Source organism: Chrysemys picta, chromosome 3 (assembly GCF_011386835.1).
Source record: "Chrysemys picta bellii isolate R12L10 chromosome 3, ASM1138683v2, whole genome shotgun sequence".
Classification (NCBI taxonomy): domain Eukaryota; kingdom Metazoa; phylum Chordata; order Testudines; family Emydidae; genus Chrysemys; species Chrysemys picta.
Window position 1 is genome coordinate 119,811,407 of NC_088793.1, and position 27,988 is coordinate 119,839,394.

The 27,988-nt window shown below is 41.2% G+C and overlaps 3 protein-coding genes across 9 annotated transcripts in view; 2 read left to right on the top strand and 1 right to left on the bottom strand.

Moving 5' to 3' along the window:
* Positions 1–12,300, top strand: part of TMEM181 (transmembrane protein 181) — a 67,785-nt gene extending 55,485 nt beyond the window's left edge. For 2 of the 3 annotated variants that reach the window (XM_008173007.4, XM_065590372.1), the window contains 4 exons: positions 2,628–2,710; positions 4,175–4,264; positions 5,510–5,576; positions 6,982–10,401. In XM_008173007.4, the coding sequence (XP_008171229.1) occupies positions 2,628–2,710; positions 4,175–4,264; positions 5,510–5,576; positions 6,982–7,060 (319 nt within the window). In that variant the 3' untranslated portion in view covers positions 7,061–10,401. Of the gene's footprint in view, positions 1–2,627; positions 2,711–4,174; positions 4,265–5,509; positions 5,577–6,981 lie in introns of all 3 variants that reach the window. The other variant, XM_008173008.4, reaches the window with a different exon arrangement.
* A 4,773-nt stretch (positions 12,301–17,073) lies between these two features.
* On the bottom strand, positions 17,074–26,723 carry DYNLT1 (dynein light chain Tctex-type 1). 2 transcript variants are annotated; one of them, XM_005291538.5, is made up of 5 exons: positions 26,460–26,723; positions 20,786–20,827; positions 19,094–19,217; positions 17,934–18,011; positions 17,074–17,508 (listed from the first exon to the last, which is right to left on the bottom strand). In XM_005291538.5, exons 1-5 carry the CDS (start codon positions 26,484–26,486, stop codon positions 17,438–17,440), a joined length of 342 nt encoding a protein of 113 aa, XP_005291595.1. In that variant the 5' UTR covers positions 26,487–26,723; the 3' UTR covers positions 17,074–17,437. The 2 variants fall into 2 exon arrangements, with proteins under 2 accessions (XP_005291595.1, XP_023965402.1); XM_024109634.3 differs by lacking the exon at positions 20,786–20,827 and having other exon boundaries at positions 26,460–26,607.
* Positions 26,709–27,988, top strand: part of SYTL3 (synaptotagmin like 3) — a 67,399-nt gene continuing 66,119 nt past the window's right edge. Inside the window, exon 1 of one of the 4 annotated variants that reach the window (XM_065588897.1) lies at positions 26,709–27,009. The gene's annotated coding sequence lies outside the window, so the exon portion shown is untranslated. Of the gene's footprint in view, positions 27,010–27,173; positions 27,384–27,988 lie in introns of those variants that run through there. The other 3 variants (XM_042857262.2, XM_005291539.5, XM_042857263.2) reach the window with 3 other exon arrangements.

A 27,988-nucleotide genomic window follows, 5' to 3' on the forward strand; every position in this document is an offset into this window, starting at 1 on the left:
TTGGTGTTAGACCTTGGAAAGAGATGGTATCCACTCTGATTAAATCTGAGGCAGCCAAGGGCTAAATATAGGTCACCGATTTCTATACTATTGCTTGTGGCTGCATTTATTTTCATCCTGGAGATGCAGCCCTCAGCGGTGAGAAGACCTGGTATGCATCAGTCTGTGAGGGTCATCAGAACAAGAGGGAGCATTTCATGTTGGGACTTGTAATATCCATGAGGCACACCTCCATATTAAAATGGGGGCAGCTGCAATCTACTTCACTCTTATGTAAATTAGGTAAAACCTTTTGGGTCCTGGCAAGCTGCCAATGTAGCCCACATTGTGGTTGCCCCTGTAAATCAATTTTTTCTAAAGCGGTATTGTGGTCGCTGCCTATAACCAGGAGTGGTTTGCTAATCTGCCCTTTGGTGAGCACCTCTTGCTCTGTAACCTCCTTTCGTGAGGTATTTAGAGTGAACTGTCCACTACTACCACCATCACATTGATCAGACTGTAGTTATGGACATGTATCTACCAGAGAGAAGTCCACCCTGCAGAGTTATCTGCAAGGCAGCATTCACCTTCTGTGGAGTTTCATGTGCTGAACTGTGGTGGTCAAAGACACCCACACAGTGATTTTAGTTCAAAGACTCAAGCCTGAGGCCAGTTTATTGACATACATACCAGTGCACTGGGGTGCAGTCCGAAGACTAACTCACCGAGGACCGCTCGCAGGCGGGTTTTTATTTCATTAAACCGCAAGCAAAGTACAAACAATACATCATGAGTTAAGAAATTGGGGTTGGGGTCAGCCCCCTCCACCCGGTACCCTCCTCATTATTTCCCATGAGCTGGGTGTTTATTTGGGTAGCGGGGCACTTGGTGGTTTTCCCCAGGGGTGGTACATGGCACCAGTTTGGGTGCATTTCTTGGCAAGGCACATGTTATTTTCCGGGGAGGTTTCGGTTAAGGGGGGTTTATCAGGGGACGCTAAAAGAAGATCTATGATTGGCTAATTTTGCAGATAGCTGGAATTGGAAAACTTTGCAGATAGCTGCAACTGCAAGAATGATTAGCTCTTTGCAAAGGCAATTTCTTAATGTAAGCGGATATTCTATTTTTCCAGCGGTTTCAAAAACTTGTGGTTATTATATTGCTAAAGCAGTTTCTGTTGTAACCTTTAGCATTGTTCTATGTTTTTCTCCCCCGCGCCCCCCCTCCTCTGGCCATTACCCTTGACCGAGTTTGGCAGAGAACCGTGTTGTTCAGTCTTGCACAGACTTAGGCCTGTGCTGCTCTGTGTAAGGGCAGTCAACATAACAGATCTCTGTTGGAGGGTTTATTTTGGGGCCTTCAGATTCACAGCTTTGGCTACTAAAAAGAAGGCCCCCCTGTTCTATTTCCCCACAGAACATAAGAACGGCCATACTGCGTCAGACCAAAGGTCCACCTAGCCCAATATCCTGTCTTCTGACAGTAGCCAATGCCAGGTGCCCCAGAGGGAATGAACAGGTAATCATCAAATGATCCATTCCCTGTAACTCATTCCCAGCTTCTTGCAAACAGAAGCTAGGGACACCATCCCTGCCCATCCTGGCTAATAACCATTGATGGACCTAGCCTCCATGAATTTATCTAGTTCTTTTTTTAACCCTGTTATAGTCTTGGCCTTCACAACATCCTCAGGCAAAGAGTTCCACAGGTTGATTGTGCGTTGTGTGAAGAAATACTTCCTTTTGTTTGTTTTAAACCTGCTGCCTATTAATTTCATTTGGTGACCCCTACACTTCTTGTGTTATAAGGAGGAGTAAATAACACTTCCTTATTTACTTTCTTCACACCAGTCATGATTTTATAGACCTCTATCATATCCCCACTTAGTCATCTCTTTTCCAAGCTGAAAAGTCCCAGTTTTATTAATCTCTCCTCATATGGAAGCTATTCCATATCCCTAATCATTTTTGTTGCCCTTTTCTGAACCTTTTCCAATTCCGAGATATCTTTTTGAGATGGAGTGACCACATCTGTTCGCAGTATTCAAGATGTGGGCATACCAGGGATTTATATAGAGGCAATATGGTATTTTCTGTCTTATCTATCCCTTTCTTAATGATTCCCAACATTCTGTTCACTTTTTTGACTGCCGCTGCATATTGAGTGAATGTTTTCAGAGAATTATCCACAATGAATCCAAGATAGCTTTCTTGAATGGTAACAGCTAATTTAGACCCCATCATTTTATATGTATAGTTGGGATCCTGACAGAATGTGAAATCAAAGATTGGGGTGAGTTGCCAATGTTGTTTTTCTAAACTAGGTTCTAATACGCACCTTCCATCACTGTAGGGTCAAATCATTGCTGACTTTTATGGATTGTGCTTTATGGGAAACCCAGGAAAAAATAGGTTAAATTTTCCCATCCTTCAACTGACTGACTGACTTCTAATTCAGAATGTTTTTTGAAATTGAGTGTGAAATCAAATGTCTCTTAGAATAAGCAGCTGAATAGATTTGTCACATTAGTCTAAGACAAGGTGCTATTTTTTCTTATAACTCTGTTCTTACCTTCCCCATTACTCACCTCATCAAATGTTGTTACAGTTCAGTGCATATAGCCACAGTGTCTGTCTTGTCTCCCACAGCATTGTTATACTTTATCTACGCTTTGGAGCACGAGTTCTACAGGACAACTTTGTAGCTGAGCTTTCAACTCATTATCAGAATTATATCCTTCCATTGTGGCTTCCAGTCATTTAGGAATATTGGTAACTTGTTTCAGTTAAGTGAATGTACGGAGACGATGGCTCAGGAGTTGTCTTTCACCACTAGATCACCAGTTCAAATCCAACCCGGGTTGGTAGTGAATGCAAATTGTTATTTTCTGATGGTTATTCATGATGGATGCCAAATTAATGTGTTGGTTTCAATCCAACTCTCTGAACAGCTGTCCACGTCACAAAATCCACAGCCATAATTGGCACTCTGGAATGTGCACGAAGACAGGACAAGTTTCTTTCCCATATATGTGTAGTAGGTTATCCCTTCAGAGCAGGGCCGAGTCATGTTGGAAGGACACTGGGGGGTAATTTACATGGATGCTGCCTATGCTGACCATATTCTGTAGCTAGCCGATGTCTGCAAATTGGCATAGTTATTAAATTCACTTAAAAGTATGATGGGCTGCGTAATTGGAGGAGGTAGGAAGTAGTTCTGCAAACTGCCATCTTACATTTTCCAGTTCAGGGCTGAGTTTCCAATACAGAAGGAAAATATTATTGCAGGATCATGGTACAACTGGAGAGTGTTCATGCATATCTTGCTACAGTTCAATCTTGTCTATGCTGGCAATTTTGGGGAAATCTCCATTTGTTGTGGTACAGCTCCTCTGGTGTAGTGACAGCTGGAGTATTATGAAAGACTTGTCACTAGTATGTTTACTACTGTGTTGTTTAGACCCATTCAGTGCAGGTCTAGATAACTGAGAGAGGGCATGTGGGGGTAAGGTTGGGTGGGGAAGGTGGAAGCAAAGCTAGTCTACTCTAGAGTTTCCACCAGTGGGAGATATTCCCAAAACTGCTGGTTTAGAAACAGCATTTGCACAGTACTAATTTGATAGTCAAGCAGTTGGCTCCATCTCATTCATTATAAAGTACAGTTTTTTAGATACATTAAATTTTACAGATGGGGAAGCCAATTTTCCAGATGTTGCCAGCTGGTGTCTGTGTTGGAGCCAGGATTAGACTTGTATTTCTGGATCTGCAACTCAAACCACTAGAGTACAGTTCTCTCTAGATTCTGAAACTGGCTGTGTGACCGGAAGTGCCCAATATCTTCTAGAAAATGACTGCTGAACTTTTCTATAACTAGTCGAAACTAAAATAGAGAGCTTTAATGGGGTACCTTAAAAACAAGGGGAACAGCCCCACCATGTCTTAGTGTTCTGTCTGATTGCAGTCACTCCTCCCTCCCACCCAGTTAACTTAATCTAAGACAATGCCAAACTAAACATCAGTGTCCCAAAACTTTTTTAACAGTACACAGTTAATACTCTTCATACTTTGGAAGTGCTGGGCAAAAGTCATCAAGCTTTCCCAAAATGTTGTTGCAGGGAGAATCCTGCCTAATGTTTGGTTTATTCAAAATTAATATGTACTTAGCTGTATTGTGTAATATCCTTGACTATTATTACCAGCAGAATTCTTATCATTCTATGGTTTACTCAACTTCTATCTCTACACCTTAGCCTTTGTGTATTCCCCATCAAAGAATGCACTGTATGGTAAGTGACCTACTGTAAAATTTTCCAGATTGCTGCTGAGATCTGGCATGCCTATAGAGGTCATCAAATCTTCACATGTTGGCTATTTCATTAGCACTTCATTTTGTTCTGTGTATATGAGCAGCTTATGGTGGCTTCAAATAGCCAGTAACAATAGAAACATGCATTGATCTAATCCATGAAAATTTTACATTTATTGTATGTGCCTCTTAATATTGTGTAGCTTTAGGACACTCAATAATAAATATGGCTACTGGATGTCTTCTGCTTTAACCATTGAATGTAAGTATGCGGGGAAGCTAGCATGTACTACATACATGGGGAGGGCCTTATTTATTGGGGCAGAGCAGTTTCTCACTAAACTGATTTTGGAACTAAGGTGAATGGAGCTGCTTCAGGAATCCCATACTTCCATTATAGGAGATGCAACTAGCTAGCTGGCTGGCTGGGAACAAATATTTACATCTGTTCCTGGGTTAGAAGAATTCAAAAGCATGCAGAAGGTATTGGATCTTGTGGCAAACCATTAGGGGCTAGATTTCACTCTGTAACTCTACTGACTTCAGTGGAATTGTCAACTTACACCAGGGATATACTTAGCCCCAAGACTTCACAGGCCTATGCCAGGCAACCTGGAGAGGTGGTATTGTAGACAGCCAATGGAAAGAGTGTGTGCATCCTTCCATTCCAGCATGAAGTTACAGCAGTACCTTCCTCCTCCCTGTGTGAAAGTGAAAAATATATACCCTAAGTTATAACACCTTAGATAGGCATTAATGACCAAACAATTATTAGATTTCATTACTTTTGGAACTTTAGTCATAAATAAGGGAAAGGGACTGAAATGTCATATAAAATCTGCTTATACTTTTCAACCAGATTCTTTATTGACTAATGTGTTCTAAAATATCAGGTATAAGTAATGTGGGCAGGTGAAATTGTACCTGGGAAGAAATAATGATGCTAATACAATATAGAGAATATCCATCTCCTGGAGTTTTTAGACAAGGGTGTCAACTTCAGCTGTTATGAATGCTGACATACTGTGAGATGGGGGTTGAAGAGTTTAAATCACAGATTCCAATCCCTTCCTTGCCAGGGTAAAACTCCAGGTTGAATCCCAGTTATAACTTCCTTGGAAACTACAAAGTCTCTCCCTTCAGTTCTGGATAAAAGTCTAATCTAAAAGTTTGAAGTCAGGAATGCAATTTTCTGGTTAAATAAAACCATATCTATATTTTCCAGAGTCACAGTTGAAAGACAATCCTGCCTTTTCTATGCTGAATGATTCAGATGATGATGTGATTTATGGGTAAGTAACACAATTGTGAAAAATCTATTGGTGATTCAGGGGGTGTGGAGTTGCTGTATTTAATATAAAAAGTTTAAGGACCTGGTGGGTTGTTCTTAGTGAAAATCCAAACCTGCTGACTACAGAATGGAAGACAACTGTAGCTTGAGTCTTCTATTTTGGGGCACTTTACTCCAAAATATGATTGTAATGAGGTTTCACACTATCTTGGTTTCTTTTTTTCCTGTTGAAAAAGGGACTGCCATGACACTGATACTAAAAGATACATTCCCTACTTGTAGGTGTGAGGGCAATGGCAGGCTGCAGTGAGAGGGAGTATGTGGGTGGCAGGATTTGGGAAGAGAATACGCTGGCAGAAGGGACTAGATGGGAAACGAGTGCTGGAGTCAGGTTGGCAGGATGCAGGTTGCAGTAGGAGGGAATAGATTGAGAGCTGGGCCATACTTAAAATGGCCACTGCTGTAGGGCAGGACAATTGCTATTTTAGATACCTAATATTCATTAAAAATATTAATAATCGAATCCAATGCAATTGCCTGAGTTCAGATTCTGAACTCAACAGTAGTATTAGTATTTACATAGCATCTAGAGGCCCAGCCAGGGCCCCGTTGTGCTTGATGCTGGACAAACACACAGTAAAAACAGTTCCTACCCTTGAGGGCTTACGGACTTTGTAAAAAAAGGAAAAAAAAAGCCACACAACAGGTAGGTGAAAGAGTTAGAACATGTTTCGCATAGATTAGTTATGTGTAGCTTGTAGGGATAGCTTTTTTGTCTTTGCTTTTGTGTGTGTTTTAGTTTTGATCAGTAGCAGCAGTCCCAGCTTGCCTCCTGATTAGCTGTTGTCCGCAGTCCCATGGGTGTCACAGTAAAGACAAGTCTACACTTACAGCGGCATGTAAAGTAACACATTGCACACCCAGCTAGCACAGATATAAGTAGCGGTGTAGATGGTGAGATGTGGCTTATGCAAGTAGAATGCCGTACATGCCTGAACCCCTAGGGGGTATGTACCCTATACGGCTCTCTACATGCCCAAGCAGCGCTTTCCATGTCTACACTTCTATTTTTAGCGGTGTCCCACTGCCTCCCTGCATTACGCACTGCAGTGACGAAGCCTGTCTTTCACTCTGGCATGTAGCTCCATCGGTTGTGCCTGTATTCTACATGCTGCTGCAAGTGTAGACAAGGCATAGAAGCAAACCTTGAGGAAGAATTTGGAGATTAGGATTATGTATTGCTCACGTCTCTTAACTGAAATGCATTCTTTTGGATTAGTGAATCCTTGTGAATGATGACGGCCCAAATTATTGTAGAACTGGTTTAGTACCTTTTCTCTGTTTACATGAAACTAAGTAGCTGGCCATTGTGTTCAGGATGTTTACAAATATCTGTTTGTTAACAGGAGTGACTATGAAGAAATGCCACTTCAGAATGGTCAAGCCATTAGAGCCAAGTACAAGGAAGAATCAGACAGTGATTGAGTTCACGTGGAGGAGACTTGCTTATGAGAATGAAAGTGATCTTGAGGTTTTTCCTAGATGACCACTTCCTTGGCTTTCTTATAAATCTGCTTTCAACTGAACACTATCTCCCAAGGAAGGACTTCCTATTTATTTCTGTTTACAGAGTTAAAACAAAACTGAAGGAAAAATGGAAATGCTTGAAAAGTTTGTGGTGGAGGCTTCTAAGAAACCAAATTCTCTCTTTACACTAGGTTTAGAAAATGTCACATACAGGATTTCTGTGGAGAACAGACTGCTAAAACAATGAGGCTTTCAGAGTCTGGTTCCAACTAAGTGTGTCACTGAGTATATGCTGATTTAAAATTGCTTCCTTGCTGTCTGTTTTTAGAGGATTATGTACAGCACATCATCTTCACTCCTGATGCAGCTTGTGTTAGCTATTGTGTACAGTGTCCACTGGTGATAAAGTGCCTCTCTTTCTTCTTCCCTTCCTCACCCTGCCCATCTGAGTTGGAGGTACGAAATGGCAGGTATTTCCACTGATTTCTGAGAAACCACAAGCTTTATTGCTTCTGCTTCAAGGGGGAAGCATTCACAGTTCAGTGGTCAGCTCTGTAATTGACTGGAGTTCATAAAATGGAAGTTTGCCAAATATCTACAGTTATGACTGTGAGACAGGTATAAATGTTCAAGTTCTGTTGAGGCCAAAATTTATAAACAGAATAATATATTATAAACAGCAGTGCAAAATAATTTGCAAGGGTTTCTCTTAGAATGATCAAAACAAAATAAGACAAAAATAAGTTAAAACGTCTAGTTTAAATATTTTAAACTGTTGCAAACCTTGGTGGGAAATCCATCTGTGTTGGGGGCAGAGGAGGGAGAAAATTGTTACATTTCCTACAAAGGGTACAATATACAACTTAACACAAACATTCTTTTAATTGCAAGATCCTTTCCTAAATTAGGATTTTTCATGCAGTCTTCTCATAGCTGTTTTAAAAAAAAAAGTAGTTTATAAGAACAATCACTTTTGATGACATGTTGAACAAATATACAAAAATGTGTTCTTCAGCATGTTCTGTAGATAGCTCAACCTCTTCATCTTTAGACACACCTAAATAGCTATACTTAAAATGCCTGCTGCTTACAAGTATCTTTTTGACTGTCCCTTTTCAGGCTATGCTAGAACAGCGTGCTACAGAACTTCAGAGTATTTATTAGAATATTGCTCATCATGATATTTAAATGTGTATTTCAATTTCCCTACCACAGTATAGCGTTTTTTTAAAGGGAGGCTGTCAATTTCTATTAACTTTTTTTAAAGTTTAGTATTTTCAGGTATGCCACCTATCCCTGGAGTCTTTCTGTGGTTTCACAATCACCATTTTCTTACTGTTTCTCACCCTGTTGCTGTATGAAATACCCAAACTAACAAATGGGGAAACTGACAGCATATAGAGAACAAACAGTGATTTTGATCTATATGCAAAGACCTGTCTACATTAGGGAATTGAACTGGTTTAATCATAAAAGTTCACTGTGTCCACAATGAACATGCTGAATTGCATTGGGAACCATTGCAGGTTTGTCTTGCATTCACATTAGAACTGTTCTAAACCACTTCATCTGCAGTAACCTCTGGGTATCTGTTTCATGGTTCAGGAGCAATGCATTCTGGGAGACTTGACCAGGGTGCTATGGGAGGACTAGTTGAACTACTACAGCTAGTCTGTATTCTCAAAGGCATTTAAAATGTTTCTGACAAAACAGCATTTAGTTCTGCTGAAAGCAAGTGGAATACAAAATATATTTAGCATGCTTGTGTAAACCATTTTGTGGCTATTAAATGTAACATACTAGGAAGTTGAAAAGATATCTAGCACAGTAAATGTCTCTTGTGTAGACCAAAGCCAAGAGAAGGCCAAACTACTGTCATGTGCACAAAGTAAAGAAATAGAACAAATAGATTCTCTCCTCCTCCCCCCCCTCCCCCCCCCCGCAAATCCTCCCCCCAGCATGGTAGGTGTTACTCGTAACAATATTTGGAAAAATTCTGAGAGAGTTAAATTGTCTTTGTAAACTGCAGTAGTTGTTGCACCTTTAACAACTCCTTTTAGCTAACTTAGCCTTTTTTTAATACACGGTTGTGTTTTAGATGCTTTTTTAATCCAACGGAAAAACAGACTGGCTTCTCTTTTTCTAAAACAAGAAAGCAAGAATAATCCAGGTCTTGCTTGTACTTGAGTTTGACTTTGTAAAGTCAAGCTCAGGATCCAATCACTGACATTCCCTATACACCCAAAATTTCCATGGACTTTCATGGGAGTCGGGGGTGGGAGGCGGCGACACAAGGATCAGGCCTTTATGTTTATGCAGATTTTTACTTGTGCATTCAAAGCTTTTTGGCACTTTAATACTATTTTATTCCTGTTATAAGTCATTTTTTGATTTGCTAAAATATTTTTCCATGTAGGATATTTGAGTTTTACTAATGCTGCTTACTATAATCCAGGATGCTTGTGATATAATATATTAAGTCTGACTTTATTAAATGTTTTTTTTATTCCATTAACTAAAGAAAACATTTTTTAAAAATTCAACTTCAAGAAATCATGATATTTAGAATTTGAGAAATTTTCCTAGGCTGGTTTGTCCCTTTATTATTCTTTGTTTTGTTATTACATTGCTTGTTAGAGGAACAAAAATAGGAATAGGATGGGGAAATGTGCACTTTAAAAAACAGTTATTTATCTTGTTAATGAATTATTTTGTAGAAATCCTGCATTGAACTGCCTTTCCCCATGCATAGAGCCCTGCACAGATACAAAATTTGTATCCGCATCCAAGCTGCAAAAATGATCTGTGGATATCCACACTGACAGATATAAAGCGGCTATCTGCAGATTTGCAGGGCTTTAGAAAGAAAATTTGGATCCGCATCCATCCACGATCTGCAAAAAATCATCCGCAGATGCAGATAGCTGCAGATATAAAGCAATATCTGTGGCTTTGCTGGGCTGTACTCCTGCATACTGTATTTTATACTCAAAAAATGTTACATTGTAACTTAGCAAGTTTGGCTAAAGCTGCACAGCATTAAATTCACTACCTACCTAGTAAATAGGCAGAAGCAGTAAAGCTGTCTCCCTGGCAAGAGATCACACATTTCATGCCTTGTGGCGATGAATATTGAAAACTGCACAAAGATACAATTTGGAACCAAAGATTACTCTGAAGAATTCTCTTGTGGCAACAAGATGGATTGTAAATATTTTGTGGGGAGTTGTATTCATGTGTCTCTACACAGTGTGTTGTGCTATTATGACCCAAGAATTAAATGAAAGGTGCCTATGTAAGAACTTCACTTGGCTAGCTGTGTATTTTCCATATGGCCAGCGGAAAAGTCAATAAGGGAAGTATATTTTGTGAAGCTGAATTTTTTTTTTTCTTCCCAGGAACCATAGTTAAGTCAAAGTGCACTTGTGTTGGGCTGTTAAAACAGTGGGGTGGATTTCCCTCTCTCCCCCTTCTCTTCCCCCCCCCCCCATTTCAAGCGTTCATGTAATAATTCCAAATTAAACCTTTTCAAGAATGATGATTAGAACTTAGGAAAATTAGTAATGTATACAAAATACATCCACAATGTACTGGGTTATGGCAAAAATGAGATGCTTCCTCTTTTACAACACTGAGGATTTTTTACTTGCAAAAATCTTTCTTGTGCACTATGTGGAAGCCAAATGCCACTGGCCCTGGTGTTACCTGCTCAATTTAGGGCACCGTGTCTATACCCTATGGAGGGCTCAAGGTGTGACCGACTCAGTTTAGGCACCCCCACCCTTTCCCTGGGGGTAAGGGCTCTATGGGTCTATGGAACTTTTTCCCAGTGAAAGAGCCTTACACCGTTGTGCTCTAAACATCTATTTATTAGCAACACACACAGAATACATATACCAAGCAAATCTCTTATGCTCACCACTCCTCCTATACAGACAAATTTCACCCAATGCCCAGTTAAGATTCATTCATTTGTGGGGTCCCTGTGATGCCTCTGCATATCAGGGTTGTACAGAAGGGTCAGAGTTCCAGCAGCTTGATGTTGAACTGCAGTCTGGAAATGGTTCCCAAAGAGCATTGCTTTTCATTTATATTATATAGGTAAAACTAGATCCCTCCTTCAAATGTACTAAACCTATCACATTATCTCACACTCCTAAATAACAAACATTTTAACCAATTACACACTGGCATCTGTGTGTCCTCCTTGATGCCCAAGTTCTTTACATTTTATCTTTCGTACCCAAATTGTGATCATCTCTATATGTGCAGCTAGTCAGTGCTTATCTTACCATTTGTTGAGTCTCTTTCTGTATCCTCCCTAATTTCCCAGCATCTTTACAACTTGGTTTTAACCAAGTGGTTATAACTGTTAGGGACATTCCTAAGGTGGAGGTACTTTAGCAGCAGAACATCCCTTTTTTTCAAGTTTAGTGGTGAACACCCTGAGTTTCACCCAAGGCAGGTCTAATATGTGGGGGTGTTGATCAGGTCTCAGGCCTACACTGGTGATTCAGGTATTGTTAGGTCCTGAACACTCATGCACAGTTTTGCTGTTGTAGTGGCTTTAAGACATCATCAGTGTTAAGGCTGCCTGGGAAACTAATATCCTGTTCTCTTTGGCCAAGGAGGGGAAGTATAACCCAGAGGAATACATTAGGGAAGAGAAATCTTTGTTAAACTGGATTTTCATTCTTAACCAAAGGTAGCAGAGAGCATGAACTGCTTTGGGAAGATTGTTTTGAAATGAAAGGATTCTTGACTTGATAGCTTTCTTTGATCCAAAAGGCAATTATTGTAAGCCTGCTTCTTCCCTTTTTGCCATGTGTCCTGACTGGGCCAGTAACTGCTATACACTACACAAAACCCTCATGCTATTGTAAAACAACATTTTTTAAAGTTTGTAAATATATGTAAAATGAAGCAAAACTATGGTATACCAAAATGGTATAGAATGTGTAAGATAAATATTCTGTTAATGAGAAGCTGTAAATATGGTGCTGCTTTGAGAAGGTATGCATTAGTATTGTGTTTTAGGGGAACTGGTTAATAAATCATTTATTTACACTGAAAATCTTTCTGGTATAGAATACAAAGCAAACCTGATTGTTTACCTTCAGCAAAAATTGGGTGCTGATACATGGAAGACTTCATGTGCATTAAATATGTTAATAAATAGTTTTCATACTGTCTCTTTACACTTGCATTTGGGTTTCATTTTCCTTCCATTAGGTGGTGGTGATCTAGCACTATTTTAATTTACAGGTACAAAAGACAGCCTTGTGTGCATACATACTAAACTGATACTGTCCTAGCAGCAGAAAAGTTTAATTAGCAATAGAAATATTTAACATATCAGTATAGACTTGAAGAGATTCTTTACTATCTAGAATTAGAGATAGGAAAATAACCAGATACACATGCTAACCAGTGCTCACATGGGGTGCTTTGACATTACTTTTTGCAGAACTTAAGTAGGAATCAGTGATTGCTTAAGTTTAACCATTAAGATTGCAAAGAAAACTTTACAAAGATGAGCAGTAAGAGGGTCCTCTGAGGCTGAAGAGACAAACTGGGGTGGGGCTAGCTTTTGTCTAGCTCACTGTTAACTCTAGAACTTAATGGCAAGTATTTCAAGGTGCTTTATTTTAGAAATAGCAAGCTAATGTGCAAGATATAGTGTATCAATGCCATCTCCTCAAAGGCCTTCCAGTCCCCACTAGTCAAGAAAAATACACTGTTTAAAATTACCTCAGCCCAATGTCAACTATATAATGTAGAAAGAAGCCTGGTAGCATGCCCCAGCGTTCCAGGCTTGGATCTGGTTTTGGTTACTGTGACAGGAATTACTCAGATGTCAGGCTAGATTACATTCTGATTAGATGCCCTGAGCAGGTATTTGCAAGTACCACACTAACTTGTCAAATACCTTTATTTAGTTACCTCTGCTTGGACTAAACTGGTCTAGGCCTCAGTCAAGATTACTAAAGACCTCAGAGTATGCAAAAATCGATCAACCTCAAAGATTTAGTCTTTATCTGCCCCATTAGTTGTGCTTAAAATCCTACTATTGAAATGTGGGTACAGTATCACATTAGAAGATGTTCTTACCCTAAGCACTTTACAGTCTAGGGTCATAATCCTGGAAATACATGTGGTTAATGAGTATTCAGAGTTAACTTTATCAATGGGATAATCTACTTAAGCATGTGTGTTTGCAAAACTCAGTCTTAAGTTGGATCTAACATGACAAAGGGAGAGAAGATGTCAACAATTTGGTCAGCAAATGCATTTCTTCCTCTTACAAATAGGACTGAGAATTTTGTTCCCTTCTACACCACACACTCACAAAACATTAATAATGTAATGGCCACACCAAAAAGCTTTACTTAACCTGTAAATGTTTAATCAGCACAGGAAGTGTATCCCATGTGCTTAAAAGGATAAAAACTGCAATATTAATCATAGCATTGACACTTCATTTTGCTTGAATTCTGAAAACTCAAGTGTGATGTTCCCAGAGTGAGTACCAGCCTCAGGGTAGACTGTTAAAACAACCAGCTCACAAACACCAAATTGATCAGAAGTTCCAGGGCAAACTCCAGGCATACTAATAGCTTTAACTAGTCAGATAAACCAGCCTCTCCAAGGACTATCTTGCCACCTAGGTGAGTATCTGTGAGATAGATGGCTCTTGAGAAACAGCAAGACTCAGTAATATTCAGGGTACTTTTAGTCCAGTGACTTACCTCAGATCTATTGCACCTTAAAGTTCACACCAAGGACAATCCTTGTATACAATTTTATTACAGAGGAAAAAGGAAACTAGTTATTTACAAAGTTAAAGCAAACAAATATAGGCCAGGTCTCTACTACAAACTTACATAGATGACTACATTGCTCAGTGTTGTAAAAACTCCATACCCCTATGCAATAGTTATACTAACCTAACCCCTGATGTAAACAGTGCTATGGTAGTGCGGAGGTGGATTAACTACACTGACAGGAGAAGGTCTCCCATCAGCATAGCAGTGTCTCCACTGAACCACTATAGTGGCACAGCTACACTGGTGCAACAATTTAGGTGTAGAGCTGCCTGTAGACACCTGAATGAGTGAGGCAAGATTTTTTTTGTTTTGTTTTTAGTAAAGGTAATAGAGGCTTCTGTAATGAAGAAGCGCTATTTGTCCTTTAAAGTTAACCTAAGCTGCTGGGAATCTTACTTGGGCCTAGGAATCCCCATTCCCCCATTCAAGATCCCAACAACATAGAAAGCCTGAGCTATACCTACACTGCACTTAAAAAACTAGCAGTTGGCCTGTCAGCTGATTTAGGCTAAGAGGCTGTTTATTTGGAGAGTAGACATTAGGGCTCATGCTCAAGCCTGGGGTCTAGGACCCTGTGAGATGAGAGGGTCCTAGAGCTTAGATTGCAGCACAAGCCAATGTCTACACTACAATTAAATAGCCCGAGCCAGTTTGTGTCTAATTGCAGTGCAGACATACCTTACCTTCCTTTTGTTTGGGGCTCTTATTCCCCCCTACCACATGCACTCAGTTGGTAACTCAGGAGGCCATGTCCATGATTCATCGTCACAGAGGCAAACAGAATACCAATGGCTCTCTAGGCCATTTGTTGCATTATTCCTCAATCTAGATATAGGGAGGGGGCCTAACAATTTCTGTAGAAGAGCAGCTCTTCACACTACTAAATACCCCTCTCCTCCACTAGTGACTAATATATTCAAAGGCTTACATTGCAGCTGCTCAATTATATTCCATATTGTAATATAGACATTACAAGTAAGTTAACACATGCAGCAGCTCAAGCATTTGATAGAATTCTAAGTGGACTAAATACCTATCAATATTAACCCACAAATGAACCAGACCGATTCCAGTTATGTATATCAGTGTTCAGTTGAGATGGGGGCACTGTAGCTACGGTAAGCCCAGGATCTTAGACAAAGTGGGGGAGGTAGTTGTTTGTTGGATCAGCTTGTGTTAGTGGAAGAGACAAGCTTTTGAGCTCACAGAGCTCTTCAACACGATGATTCAATGTTTAACTAGTTGACCAGCATATATAGTTACCCCTGTATATCTGCATAGACTAGGGTTACCATATTTTGTGCCTCCAAATGGAGGACACTCCACCGCCCCCGGCCCCGCCCCCAGCCCCGCCCCCTCCCCAAAGTCTCCGCCCCCTCCCCTGCTTCCCGCGAATATTTGATTCGCAGGAAGCCTGAAGCAGGTAAGGAGGGTGTGGGGGGAGGAGGCGCGGCCCAGGCTGGCCCCCCGGCGTTTCCAGCCTGGGTCGGCTCGGGCCCTGGGGTGCCGGCCCCGGCCGACCACCCCCGGCCCGCCCAGCACTGCCGGCCCCCGGCGGCCCGGCGCGCGGGCCCGGCTCCCCGCGGGCCCGGCTGACCTCCCGATTTTCCCGGACATGCCCGGCTTTTGGGGATTTCCCCCCGGACGGGGATTTGAGCCCCCAAAAGCCGGACATGTCCGGGAAAATCCGGATGTATGGTAACCCTACCGGCTCCCCGCCGGCCCGGCCGACCTCCCGATTTTCCCGGACATGCCCGGCTTTTTGGGATTTCCCCCCGGACGGGGATTTGAGCCCCCCAAAGCCGGACATGTCCGGGAAAATCCGGACTTATGGTAACCCTAGCATAGACACCATGACTTGTTGGGGAGAACATGCTGCACCAAAAACCATCAGCAGCACTTAGAGAAAGTGAAAATGATGGCTGTCCCTCATACCCATCTGCAAAAGCAACAGAGCAAAATCATTCCACTAGCACCTGGCTTTATAGCCCTCTTCAGCCTCCTGTTTTGAAGGATACTGACCAAGCAAAAAAATTCAACCGTTTCAATCCTCTTTCTTTACACACTGCACTATTAATTTAGGGCCTGACCCTGCAAACACTTAACCATATAAATAATTTTGCAGAAGCAGTTCGTTATAAGGTTGAAACCAGTACAGGCCTGCATGTTTCTGATTGTGCTGTGGAAGTTGCTTTTATAGATAAGTGTTCACGTCTAATAATGACCTACATATTTATAATACATTACTGCATAATGCAAAAGTGAAGCAATACTGATGCCCCATGACATTTGAGGACACAAGTGATAACTAGAGCACATTTCTGCAAGCGAACTAATGGTTAAAAATATGATTCTATGGTTACTATTTTAGAAGGCAAGATTAAAATTTTGAACAGTAGTATAGGTGTATGATATGCATTTCTTCTGGTTTATTTGTGTCCCTTTTTTCCCCACTGGGAAATAGAAGTTTCACACACAAAAAACCCCACACACAAACCCAGGTCCCACAAACATTCAGAAGGGAAACAGCATTCCCCTTTATTTTTTCAAGTTTTCTGACTTTCTACAACTCTTATAGTTAAGGTAGAGGTTTTCAGAGAACCAGACACATTATAATTCCACTTATCTGCATTTGCTTTATCTGAAAATTCTAGTTATCCAAATCCCTTGAGTCCCCCATATAACCCAATGTTATTTAATAGCACTTCAATTTAACCCATGTTTCAGATGCCTGATAGGACTGGACCATATTAGATGCCTCCTTGAGCCCTCCTATTTAAACACAGATGGTGCAGAAGAGGCTCACAAAATTACTGAATTACTATATGGAAGAAACGCATTCTTGGGACCAGTGTTAAATGCAGCAGAGATGAGATCAGAGAATCTTTTTAGACTGTGCCTTTGCTCATTTAGTCTTTACCATGGTTGTATTTCAATAGTATTGTCTCAAATAAGATTTTTGCAATTCTGCATACACTTCAGTGTAGGCAGATTGTCTACATCAGAGATTAATTATGAAATACACCTTGAAAACAAGTAGAATGAAAAGCTATTCTCTTAAATTTCCCCTACCAAAAAAAAAAAAACCCCAAACAAAACCCAAAACCACAAAACAGTTGAATTCAATAGATGAGTCACACAAAGTTATGAACTTCAATAATTTAATGCTAACCAAAAGTACAAAGTGTGAAAATTCTTATTTAAATTAGTTTCAGAGTAAAGCTAAAGAAACCTTTACATTGCAGCAGGTTTCAGGGTGGTTTTTTTTTTTATTAGCACCTTGAGAAGTCCTTGAAATTTTAAGACAGTCTGGCAACACTGGTGCAATAAAGATCAAATGTATAGTCCTTGTAACAGCATATGACTAGTGTTTTCACATTTCTCCATTTGAAAGAACTACATAAAAAAGTACATTAAAAACAAAAGTAAGTGTATTCAATTTGAACAGATTATGAAAAGGAAGTGCTGAAGAAGAAAATCAGTAGAAGGCTGAGCAGTTCCAAGGCAATTATATTGCAAGTCCAAAGGCACTGACAATACAGTACATAGTCTTATTCTCCCATCTCACAGTGCAGTTTCCTACAGCAGAAGAGAAAGTATTTAAAACCAAGAAGTTTGTCATTACATACACCAAGTTATGCATGCTTCCCCATATCATGATCAGACATCTATATTAAAAATTGATTAAAAAGTGAAACTTTAAATTCTAAGAGTGAAGCTATCACAGTAGTTAAACTTTGCAATTTTTTTTTTAAAGAAATTAGCTGCTAACTTCACATGTATTGAAATAAATTTATAAGCCTCTTAATTTGGAGACTTTTGCCGCTCCTTTCCACCAAAGGCAGTTTAATCTGTACCACGCTGCTCCACAATAGTAGTTTAAGATTAAGTGTCAGTCTTAGCTAAAATACAGCATCAGAATCTTGTCAATAAAAGCAAGTTCTAGCATGATAATTTTTATGTAAAGTTGCTATTTAAGAAAGAAAATTAAGTCGCTTCTGTACCATCACTGGTGTTGTCCCAGAAACACGAGCTTGCTGTGTGAAGGCCAGCACCGTTTTTCTGCATAATCACACAGGTCACTGTTAACATACAAAAGAGGCTTCCATTAGAGAACCAAACTGACCATTACTATCAACACACTTACATCAGTCCCCTCTGTCTATGAACTCAAATTCACTACATGCAACATCCACCACATGAATGCAATTTACTGTAAAAACTTCTTAGCAAAAAGATGCAGACCCCTACACGTCAAATAGTATAACAGAATAAATACAAAAGCACTAAAAATCAATGTAAGAAAAAGCTAAGGTGCTAACACGGATACTTCAAAGGTGTCCCAAATAAATCAGCTCTGGCCATCACTTACATAAAATCTCAAGACAACTAAGATCTCAGAGTTGGTAAGACAACTCCCACCTGTTTATGCTCTCTGTATGTGTGTATATATATCTCCTCAATATATGTTCCATTCTATATGCATCCGAAGAAGTGGGCTGTAGTCCACGAAAGCTTATGCTCTAATAAATTTGTTAGTCTCTAAGGTGCCACAAGTACTCCTGTTCTTTTTGCGGATACAGACTAACACGGCTGTTACTCTGAAACCTAAGATCTTTTGGACAGGGAAAGGTTCCCCCTCCCCCCCTTTGTACAGCACCTAGCACAATAAGGTCGTGATCCAGGACTGGGACTCACAGGCACTTTGGTAACAAATAAAGAAGTTTATAACCTGTAACAGGAAGGATGGTCTTGTGGTTAAGGCAGTGAAATGTGACAAGAGATGGGGATTCTTTCCCCAGTTCTGTGGGATGCTGGGCAAGTCACTTAATCTCTATGTCTCACTCCTCCCAACCCCCCTCGTGAAGGGGCAACAATATTCCTACCTCTTGGGGGCAAGGGGAACAAAACCAACAGCACGCAAGATACCACTGCCAGACTCTAATCTACAGACTGACACTAGATATTTGGCAGGTAAATCAAACTATAAAATCAGCTTTACTGTATATTCATAGTTTATAACTAAAATATAATGTATTGTTCTAGTTTAGGAGACAGTTTATATAAAAAGTTTTGCATTCATCTTTAAATAAATCTCACTAATAGATTGACCATACCAGAAGACTGAAATGTAAGCAAAGCCAATATAGCAGCACAACCTTACCAATATACTTGAAAGGTTTCCCCAGCTTTGTTAGTTGACTTAAAGTTTGTTCTACCACACTTGTAGTCCACTGGTTCACTTTGCTGTGTTGATAGGCATTGCCACCTATTGCACTTTCTATAGCCTAAAAGTGACAAACATAGAAAGATATGTTGCCACTATCCAGCTTAGACCTCTAATTTTAATTAAGTACTTCATATGTTTTTAACACATTGGACATTCAGTTTACAGAGAACCCCAAGTTTAACTAGAATTGAAGATGCCAGAGTCTGTAGCAGTGGTATGTATTAGAAATACTTTTACCACACACCTACCATGTAAGACCAAAGCACTCCAAATGATTTGCTCTTTGTTAGCACGGTGATGTCAATCGTTCTACTTTAGCCTTTGATTTTAATTTGATTCCTGCTTTTCTCAAACCCCTACTGCAGAATCCCAAATAGGCATTATGAACGACAAATGTTACTTGCATTTGCAACAGAACTAGAGTGACTGGAAACATTTTGATTCACAAACAGATATTCACACATATACATGTTTGGTACTGCTGTATGACTCTGTGCAGAGAGCTGGGTCTGAAAGTAGAATTTCAACTGTTTGTGCTTAATCTTTGAAGTAGTTTTAAGATTTTTTTTTTTTTTAAATCCTGTTATTTTACTACACCAATAACCAGAAGTAAGATAGACCACATGGCTGAAGATTATTTAAGAAAGCAAGTATAAAAAATTCCACTACTTATGCGTACAGATTCTCACTTGTACCCAGTGGTGTACATTTTCAAAGTAAGCAGGCACATTTTATGGCTGAACAGCAAATGTGTAATTTTAGGTCATGCACTTTTCTTACAGAAGCTTTAGTTTGCTTCCTTAAAAAATATAAAATCAAAGAACTAATTCACTTAGTGTAGAGAAAAAAAAAAAGTACAGTATATGAAAGGGGCCTTCCAAATTCCTAAGAGACATATTAAATGGCCACAATTCATTGAAAGTAACTCCTTAACCAAGACTACATTAATCTGCAACTTTGGAGAGTTTATTTGGTTACTGTACAACAAAACAATGTGTCATAATCCCATCTACTTGCCATTCTACTGAATTTCTACAACAGGAAAGGTGGTTGCCACAAACAAACACCTCTGTAGACAAGATGCAAGTTTCTTAGCAACTTGCAACTACAGGGCATTTATCTCAAATACACTTTAAAGTGTCTACATCAAATATGTAGCTCATGCATTATCTTTGAGGAAAATATCCTGACGTGTGAGACATTTATAAGTGAAATTTATGTTTGTGCAGAGGGGCTGTGCAAAGCTCTTCACGCTGAGTTTTAAATGGAACTTAGGCCCCTCTGCATAAATTTCACCTTATTCATATAATCTCCATTGTTTAGGAATTACTATGAAGAAAGCTTCACAGTAGATGAGGAACATACTCTAAATATCAGATATATTTTAAGTTCATAACAATACTTAAATAGATTTAAAAAGACAACTATTAACTGGTATCAGTCTTAATAGAAAACTGAATGATAACCTATGTAATATCTATTTCTAATACTAAGCAATGTATTGGTTGGAAGATATAGGGTTTTTTGTACACAAAAACTATTGAGAGCAAGTAGTACAACACAAATATAGAGCATACAAGGTTACATTTCCACATGACAACGTGAAGACATTTGGTAACTTCTTACCTCTTTAATGATGTTACTCACTTCATCAACAACAAAAGAAGTCTACAGAAAAATTCAGAGATAGAATTTTAAATGAATGAATACTTTTAAATGTTTCGGAGCCAGTTTCTAGTTGCGAGTACAAGTTTCACTAGTGGAAATTTAGCTAGTTAAGAGTACATTTTTTAGGATAATTTAGACTGATAGTCTGTCAGACTTAAATCAAGAGGCACCTAATCTTCCTTCTTTACGTTTAATTAGGCACCTCACTGGATTAAATCAGTACTTTGCCTACATTACTAAGAAATATTTTATTAGCAATCATTTGGATTAGCATGGAATTAAGTAAGACTTTAGCTGACCTATTTCATTTTACAATAAAATTCAGCATATTAGCTCTATTTTGAGCAGAGCTGTTCTTTTTTAGAGGACAGTGGCATGATGCTGTCTGGTCACCCTAATAAGAAGTGTGAAAAATCGGGATCAGAGTTGCGGGTGGGGGGTGGGGGGGTGGTAACAGGCGCCTATATAAGACACAGCTCCAAATATCAGGACTGTCCCTATAAAATCAGGACTCTATTAACTATGCCTATACAATGCAAGAATTGTAGTCTTAGATTTGGGTATGTATGTACTCAAGGACTGAGTTATTGTTGCCCAAGAAGTCATAACTCACTTTCCTGGCTTGTTGAAAGTCTTGATTATAATCAATAATAATTATTAGTCACAAAGATTAAAAGCAGACAGCCCAGATGCAACCTTAGGGAGAAGGGAACATGTCCATTCCCACTCCACTTTTACTATTCTGTTGAAGTTCTCTTCCACGTAGGTAGCGGTCTCTTGGCTCCCCACAGCTTTTTAAACACGTCCAGGTTGTTTATATCGTGGTAGCATCGAGGCTCCTATCAGGGCACAAGTAATGCTAGACTCTGTATACACATGAAATAACCTCTGCTCCAAACGTCTTACAATCTGACGGAGCTTACAATCTGATGTGACTACTGATGGAGAAAACAGAAAAATTGGAATGAAGATACTTCAGGCATGTATCAGAGGGGTAGCCGTGTTAGTCTGAATCTGTAAAAAGCAACAGAGGGTCCTGTGGCACCTTTGAGACTAACAGAAGTACTGGGAGCATAAGCTTTCGTGGGTAAGAACCTCACTTCTTCAGATGCAAGTAATGGAAATCTCCAGAGGCAGGTGGCAATATACAAAAACCTGTAGGAGAACACTTCAACCTCCCTAGCCACACAATAGCAGATGTTAAGGTAGCCATCTTACAGCAAAAAAACTTCAGGACCAGACTCCAAAGAGAAACTGCTGAGCTCCAGTTCATTTGCAAATTTGACACCATCAGATCAGGATTAAACAAAGACTGTGAATGGCTATCCAACTACAGAAACAGTTTCTCCTCCTTGGTGTTCACACCTCAACAGCTAGCAGAGCACCTCACCCTCCCTGATTGAACTAACCTCGTTATCTCCACACTGATTTATACCTGCCTCTGGAGATTTCTATTACTTGCATCTGAAGAAGTGAGGTTCTTACCCACGAAAGCTTATACTCCCAATACTTCTGTTAGTCTCAAAGGTGCCACAGGACCCTCTGTTACTTAGGGCATGCTTACCCTTGCAGATGTAGAGCGCTTTGAGTTAAACCAGCCTTCGTAAAGCGCAGTAGGGAAAGCGCTACAATCTGTCCACACTGACAGCTGAAAGTAGTGCATTGTGGTAGCTATCCCAGCATGCAAGTGGCTGCTACGTGCTTTTCAAATGGGGCGGTGGGGGTGGAGTGTGACAGAGACTGTGTTGGGTGTATGTGGGGGAGAGAGAGAGTTTTTGGGGGGCTGAGAGCATGTCAGCATGCTGTCTTGCAAGTTCAGACAGCAGCAGACCCCCCACCCCCCGCCGCCACCTCTCCCTCACACAGCATTCCACAGTAGCTGTTTGATTTGTCCTAGAGCTGATAAGCATGCTGGCTGTCAGAAACGGAGCTTTCAAAGGGCATATCCGCATTCCCACGGAGATTCCAAAACAATGACAAGAGTGGCCACTTGACTTAAGGGGATTATGGGATGTTTCTGGAGGCCGATCAGAGCGCAGTAATGCAACACCTCGTTCACACCGACGCCTGGGCATTTCAGCCAAGGCCCACCAAGCGTTAATCTTCTCACCGAGGTGGAGTACCAGGAGCGCTCTGGCCGTGGAGTCAGAGCACTCTACATGCCTTGCCAGTGTGGACGGGTAGTGAGCTAAGGCGCCTGGGGCTCCTTTAATGCGCTCTAACTCGCAAGTGTAGCCAAGCCCTAAGGATAATAGTAAAATGATTGAGCTTGGTAAAATTGAAGTTTCGCCTGAGAAAGAACATCAGGATCAAGCTTGCTGAGTGGGCGCAGAGAAGGAAAGTGACACGGTCAAACTGGCAATAATGTGTGTGTGTGTATATATATGCAAGTATAACTGTACAAAGTGTTTCTCCTTGATACAGTTCTATTTTAAGTGTCTTTATTCCTTACATGTTACAGTATTAAGTGTTTATTCCACCTAACCCTTGCAAAATATCTTTAGAGACCAAAGAGCCTGTAGTCAACCCTTGATGTGAGATTATGTTTTATGAATGAAGTAAAAGGGATCAGTTCCTCTGTTCTGAGGAATTAATAAAAACTTGGAGGAGGAGGGGAGGAAGAAAAGGGGGAATAGTGGCAATGTAATCTTCATTAAAAAAAGAAAGCAAGCTCTGATTGACGGATTCTGCTAACAATGTGGTGTCCAACAGAAAACGGTACTAAATTTATACTTTTGTGTATGTGTAATGTCACTAAGTTACTTCTGCTGTAGAATCCATAATTTTGACCTTCTTGACTTGTGCATTTAGATTCTCAGTCTTTTCATTAACTCTTTCATACTGGACTTCTTTGGGCATTTGAAAAAAGAAAAAGGTGCTAGAATATTTACACAAACATGACCATTATGTCAAAGTCACATTTCCTGACATCGGAGGCGTATAAAATTATATGTTTCTCCCATTTGAAATGGTAAAAGGGAAGACAATGACAACCTGAGTGTACTAATCTTCACAGAATCAGTACTTTTTAAAAAAAAAAGTCTTGGTAACAAATACAAACAGTTTACTAAACTGGTGGTCTCTTGGACACTGCTAATGTGTTCAATGATTGTTTGGTGATTCAAGTATGGTAGTCACAAGTTATAACACAGTAAACTTAATGTGTATGACAATTCCATTTGTTCATTTTTACCTACTGGCACTAATACTGGTAATTACAGGCTGCTCATAACCATAAAGAGAAAAGTTGGTCCAGTAAAAGACAGGCCTCAACTTCTATTGGTGAAAGAGACAAGAGTCCTTCTCCTAGTCTGGGAAAGGAACACAGTGTCACAGCTAAATGCAAGATGGAATAGATTGTTTAGCATAAGTAGATAACACATTCTAAGGGACAATTCCAAATGAAGTGGCCTATTAACACCTGAGCAGCCATAGGATGGAAAAAAGTGGGTTGCAGATTGTTGTAATGAGCCAACACACCTTTCAAGATCAAGGGATTCTACCCATGCCTATCACAACATGTGATGTACCTCATCCAGGGCACTAAATGCCCCAACAATATGGGTGAAACCAGACAATCACAACACTCTCAAATGAACTCAAACACAAATGATGAGGAAAAAGCCACTATCACCCATGGGCACACACTTTTCACAAAGCTGTCACACCATATCAGACCTTTCAGGCCTCTTCCTCAAAGGAAACCTGCATAACACCTTCAAAAGACAAGCCTGGGAGATTAAATTCATAACTTTTATCAAGATCATGATTTTTAGTGTCTAGCAAAGACACAGGATTTATGGCTTATTACAACAATCTGTGACCCACTAACCCTCCTTTTTCATCCTATGACTGCAGATGTATTAATAGGCCACTTCACCTTGAATGGTCCCTTAAAAAAATGTGTTAACTACGTACACTAAATCTATTCCACCTTGTATTTAGCTGGGACACTGTGTACCTTTCCCACACCAGAAGTGCAGCTCCGTGTAGCTTGAAAGCTTGTCTCTTTCACCAACAGACCTTGGTCGGATAAGAGATATTACCTCACCTTCATCTTATTAGCATTTAAGCAGTACATACATTTTGAGTTTGATGAAAACTAGATTAAGCCCTCAAAATCCATCTGAGCTATTCCTCCTACTGGTATCAGGAACTCTCTCAAGAGTATTCCCTCCACTCTGTACTAATTTGCTTGAAAAAGTCATATCAGGGTATGGAAGGTCAGGGGAAAAAAACATGCAACAAAGAGCAAAGTAAATGCTTCTGACCTAGCTCCCCATTTCAGGGGGAGAGATGGCAGCCCAAGTTATCAAGCCTTCATCTCTCCTTATGGAGCAGGGAGCTAGCTCCAGGAAATTGACACTTTTTTTTTTAATTTACACATTTTTTTTTACCAGTTTACACATTAACTGCTTTAATAGACTGCCTTTCATTTACACTTAGACTAATTTAACAAACAGCTAATTTAACATACTGGTTTTCTTAATAATCAGTATTTGTGTACTTCAATAAAAAAAAATCAGTAAAACACAAATAGCTTTTATTTATCATGAATTATTTTGGTAAAAGTTGAATGTGCATGGCCTTGGGGGTATGTGCCTGTGAAATATGAAGAAAACATCTTTGTGTGCTGCAAAATTGAGGCACAATTAAGAGGTTTATCTGGCTCTTGCTTTTGTGCTCAAGCCTCTCGGCTATATGACATTTTTGTGCACTTAATTTTAATGCAATAGTGAAGTTTCATACAATGACTTCAGGAAAATGTCTATTACGATATTTCTCTATCATAGCCTACAAAAAAGTTTTGAAAGAGAAACTTTCAGGATAGAAGACAATAAGAGGGGCATAGAAGAAGGGTGAAAGATAGGTGGTTCCTCAAGATACAGAAACACAAGAGAGAGACCTAGGGACAGGATGTGGGAATATTGCTTAGTGAGATATTTCAATGACCACTAATGTACGAAGAGTTAAAGCTTGAATTCTATGTTAAGATTTAGATTAATCAAGCTTCATTCACCTGGTTTGTGATGTTATCAAAACCCCACCGCGGATATGCAGTTCTGGGAGACATCATTCCTTGGGGACAGGTTGATGAAGTGGGTTTTAGCCCACGAAAGCTTATGCCCAAATAAATGTGTTCGTCACTAAGGTGCCACAAGGATTCCTTGTCATTATTCCTTGGATGTGTGGTACTCACTAATCAAATGGCACCCTGCTCCTGCAAGTAAACGGCAGCAGCCCCAGCACTGCGCTGCCACATGGAGAACACAAAGACTCCGCTCCCCTCCCCCCGCCTGGGATTCACAAGCATTGAGGAGGGGGCACCGGGCGTTACTCCCCCGCCCCCGGGCAATGCAGGAGGCAGGGGAAGCCCGTTAGGAGCTCGGGCACGCTCCGGCCGTTGGGGATTCCGGGGCAGCGCGAGGCTCCCAGTCCCCCTGCCCCCGGACACTCAGCTCGCCCCCACTTCCCGAGCATCCGGGGGATGGTGAGTCTCCTAGCAACCCCCCCCCCCCTGTGTGTGTGTGTGTGTGTGTGTCGGGGAGGGGCGGCAGCAATGCGAACAGGGGATCCCTGCGCCCTAGAAGGCTCCTCGCCGGGATCCCTGCCCCGCTGCCCGAGCCGTTACCTCCTCCCCTGACTGGAACTCGTCCATCTTTCCTCCGGCTCGGACCGCAACCGCTCACGCCGCCAGCCTGTAGCGAACACCCCGGCCCCGCCCCCCGGATAACCTCTTCGCCAACAGCTGGCTGCTCGCGCCGCGCCTGCGCACCCGCCCCGCCCACTGGCGTCCCAGCCGCTCGAACCGCGCCTGCGCAATGCTCTCAGCTACCTCACATCTCTCTGCAGCGCCGAACGGTGCCTACAGTGCGCCTGCGCATTCAACCTCATTCTGTCATCCGACATATCCCTCCGCTAGTCTCCAGCGGCTCATTTTGAGCCGGTTTATCTAACACCTCCGCCCCCTCCCAGTTTGCTGCTCATACTGCGCCTGCGTAATCTACCGTGCTCCGTTAGCCGCTTGGCCCCGGTTTTAGCCACAGGCAGGGCGGTGCATTCTGGGATACACTGGTGCCGGGAAAGGCGCAAATTTCCTCCCTACCCCGCCCCCACAGCCTAATCTCGTGACAGCAGCCAGTCAGCGCTTGGCTCCGCCCAATGTCTCCCACGTGACACAGGTGGTAGTTGTCTGTTTCCACGGTAACCCGGACCCCCTGCGAGTTACCCATAGGCCCGGCAGTGAGTGGGCCTAGCTGGCCTGGGTTTGCCTGAGGGTGGTACGGGCCTCGCCGCCCGCTCCTGGGACTTGTTGACCATGTGCCCAGGCTGGCCCCGCACCTCCGACAGGTGGCGCAGCGCCCGTGGAGGATGGTGTGTGATCAGCAGGACTCTGCATTGCCCATGGCCCGGGCCCCGGCTGCAGGCGTGGGGCAGTAACGCGCGGCCTAGCCTGGGAGAAACTTTCACGCCACCTATCTCGGCCAGAGTGGTGCCACGAAGGGGCCAGCTTTTTAGAAATGTGGTCGTTCTCTTCTCTCTAGCGTGCTCGGAGGTGCGGGTGGTAACTTTGCCTTAATGAAAAGTTAAATATATATATAATCAGTGGGCACTGCTGGGAAGGTTGGTCTTAGTGAGATGGTTCCAAGTCGCACCCATGGGAAGAGTTGACCCCATTGTGACTTAGAATCGTAGAATATCAGGGTTGGAAGGGACCTCTGGATGTTATCTAGTCCAACCCCCTTGCTCAAAGCAGGACCAACACCAATTAAATCATCTCCAAACACATCTGCTGATCGTTCTCTGGTTTACACCCCATGCAACTTGGCCCTTTCTGTCTGGCCTCAAATCCTGCCATGGCTGCCCAAGTAGCTTTTTCCCCAGAGGTGTTGTGAGGTTTTTATGTTGATAAAGCACATCAGAGGCCTTGGATGGAAGATGCTGAGAGATGATGGAATCACTAACAGATCCAGAAATGTCAATTCATGTGATTTAATCTCAAGTTTCCCACTATTTGTTGTTTTTGTTAAAGCAGCAGCTTCTGGGAATGTGATTTCATGAGAATCTCAGCTTTCATTAAAAAAATCAAAAAACACCGGGGGGCGATGGGATGTGTCTGGTCTTCATGGCTGTAGAGAAAAGCTTGAAAACATGACCCAA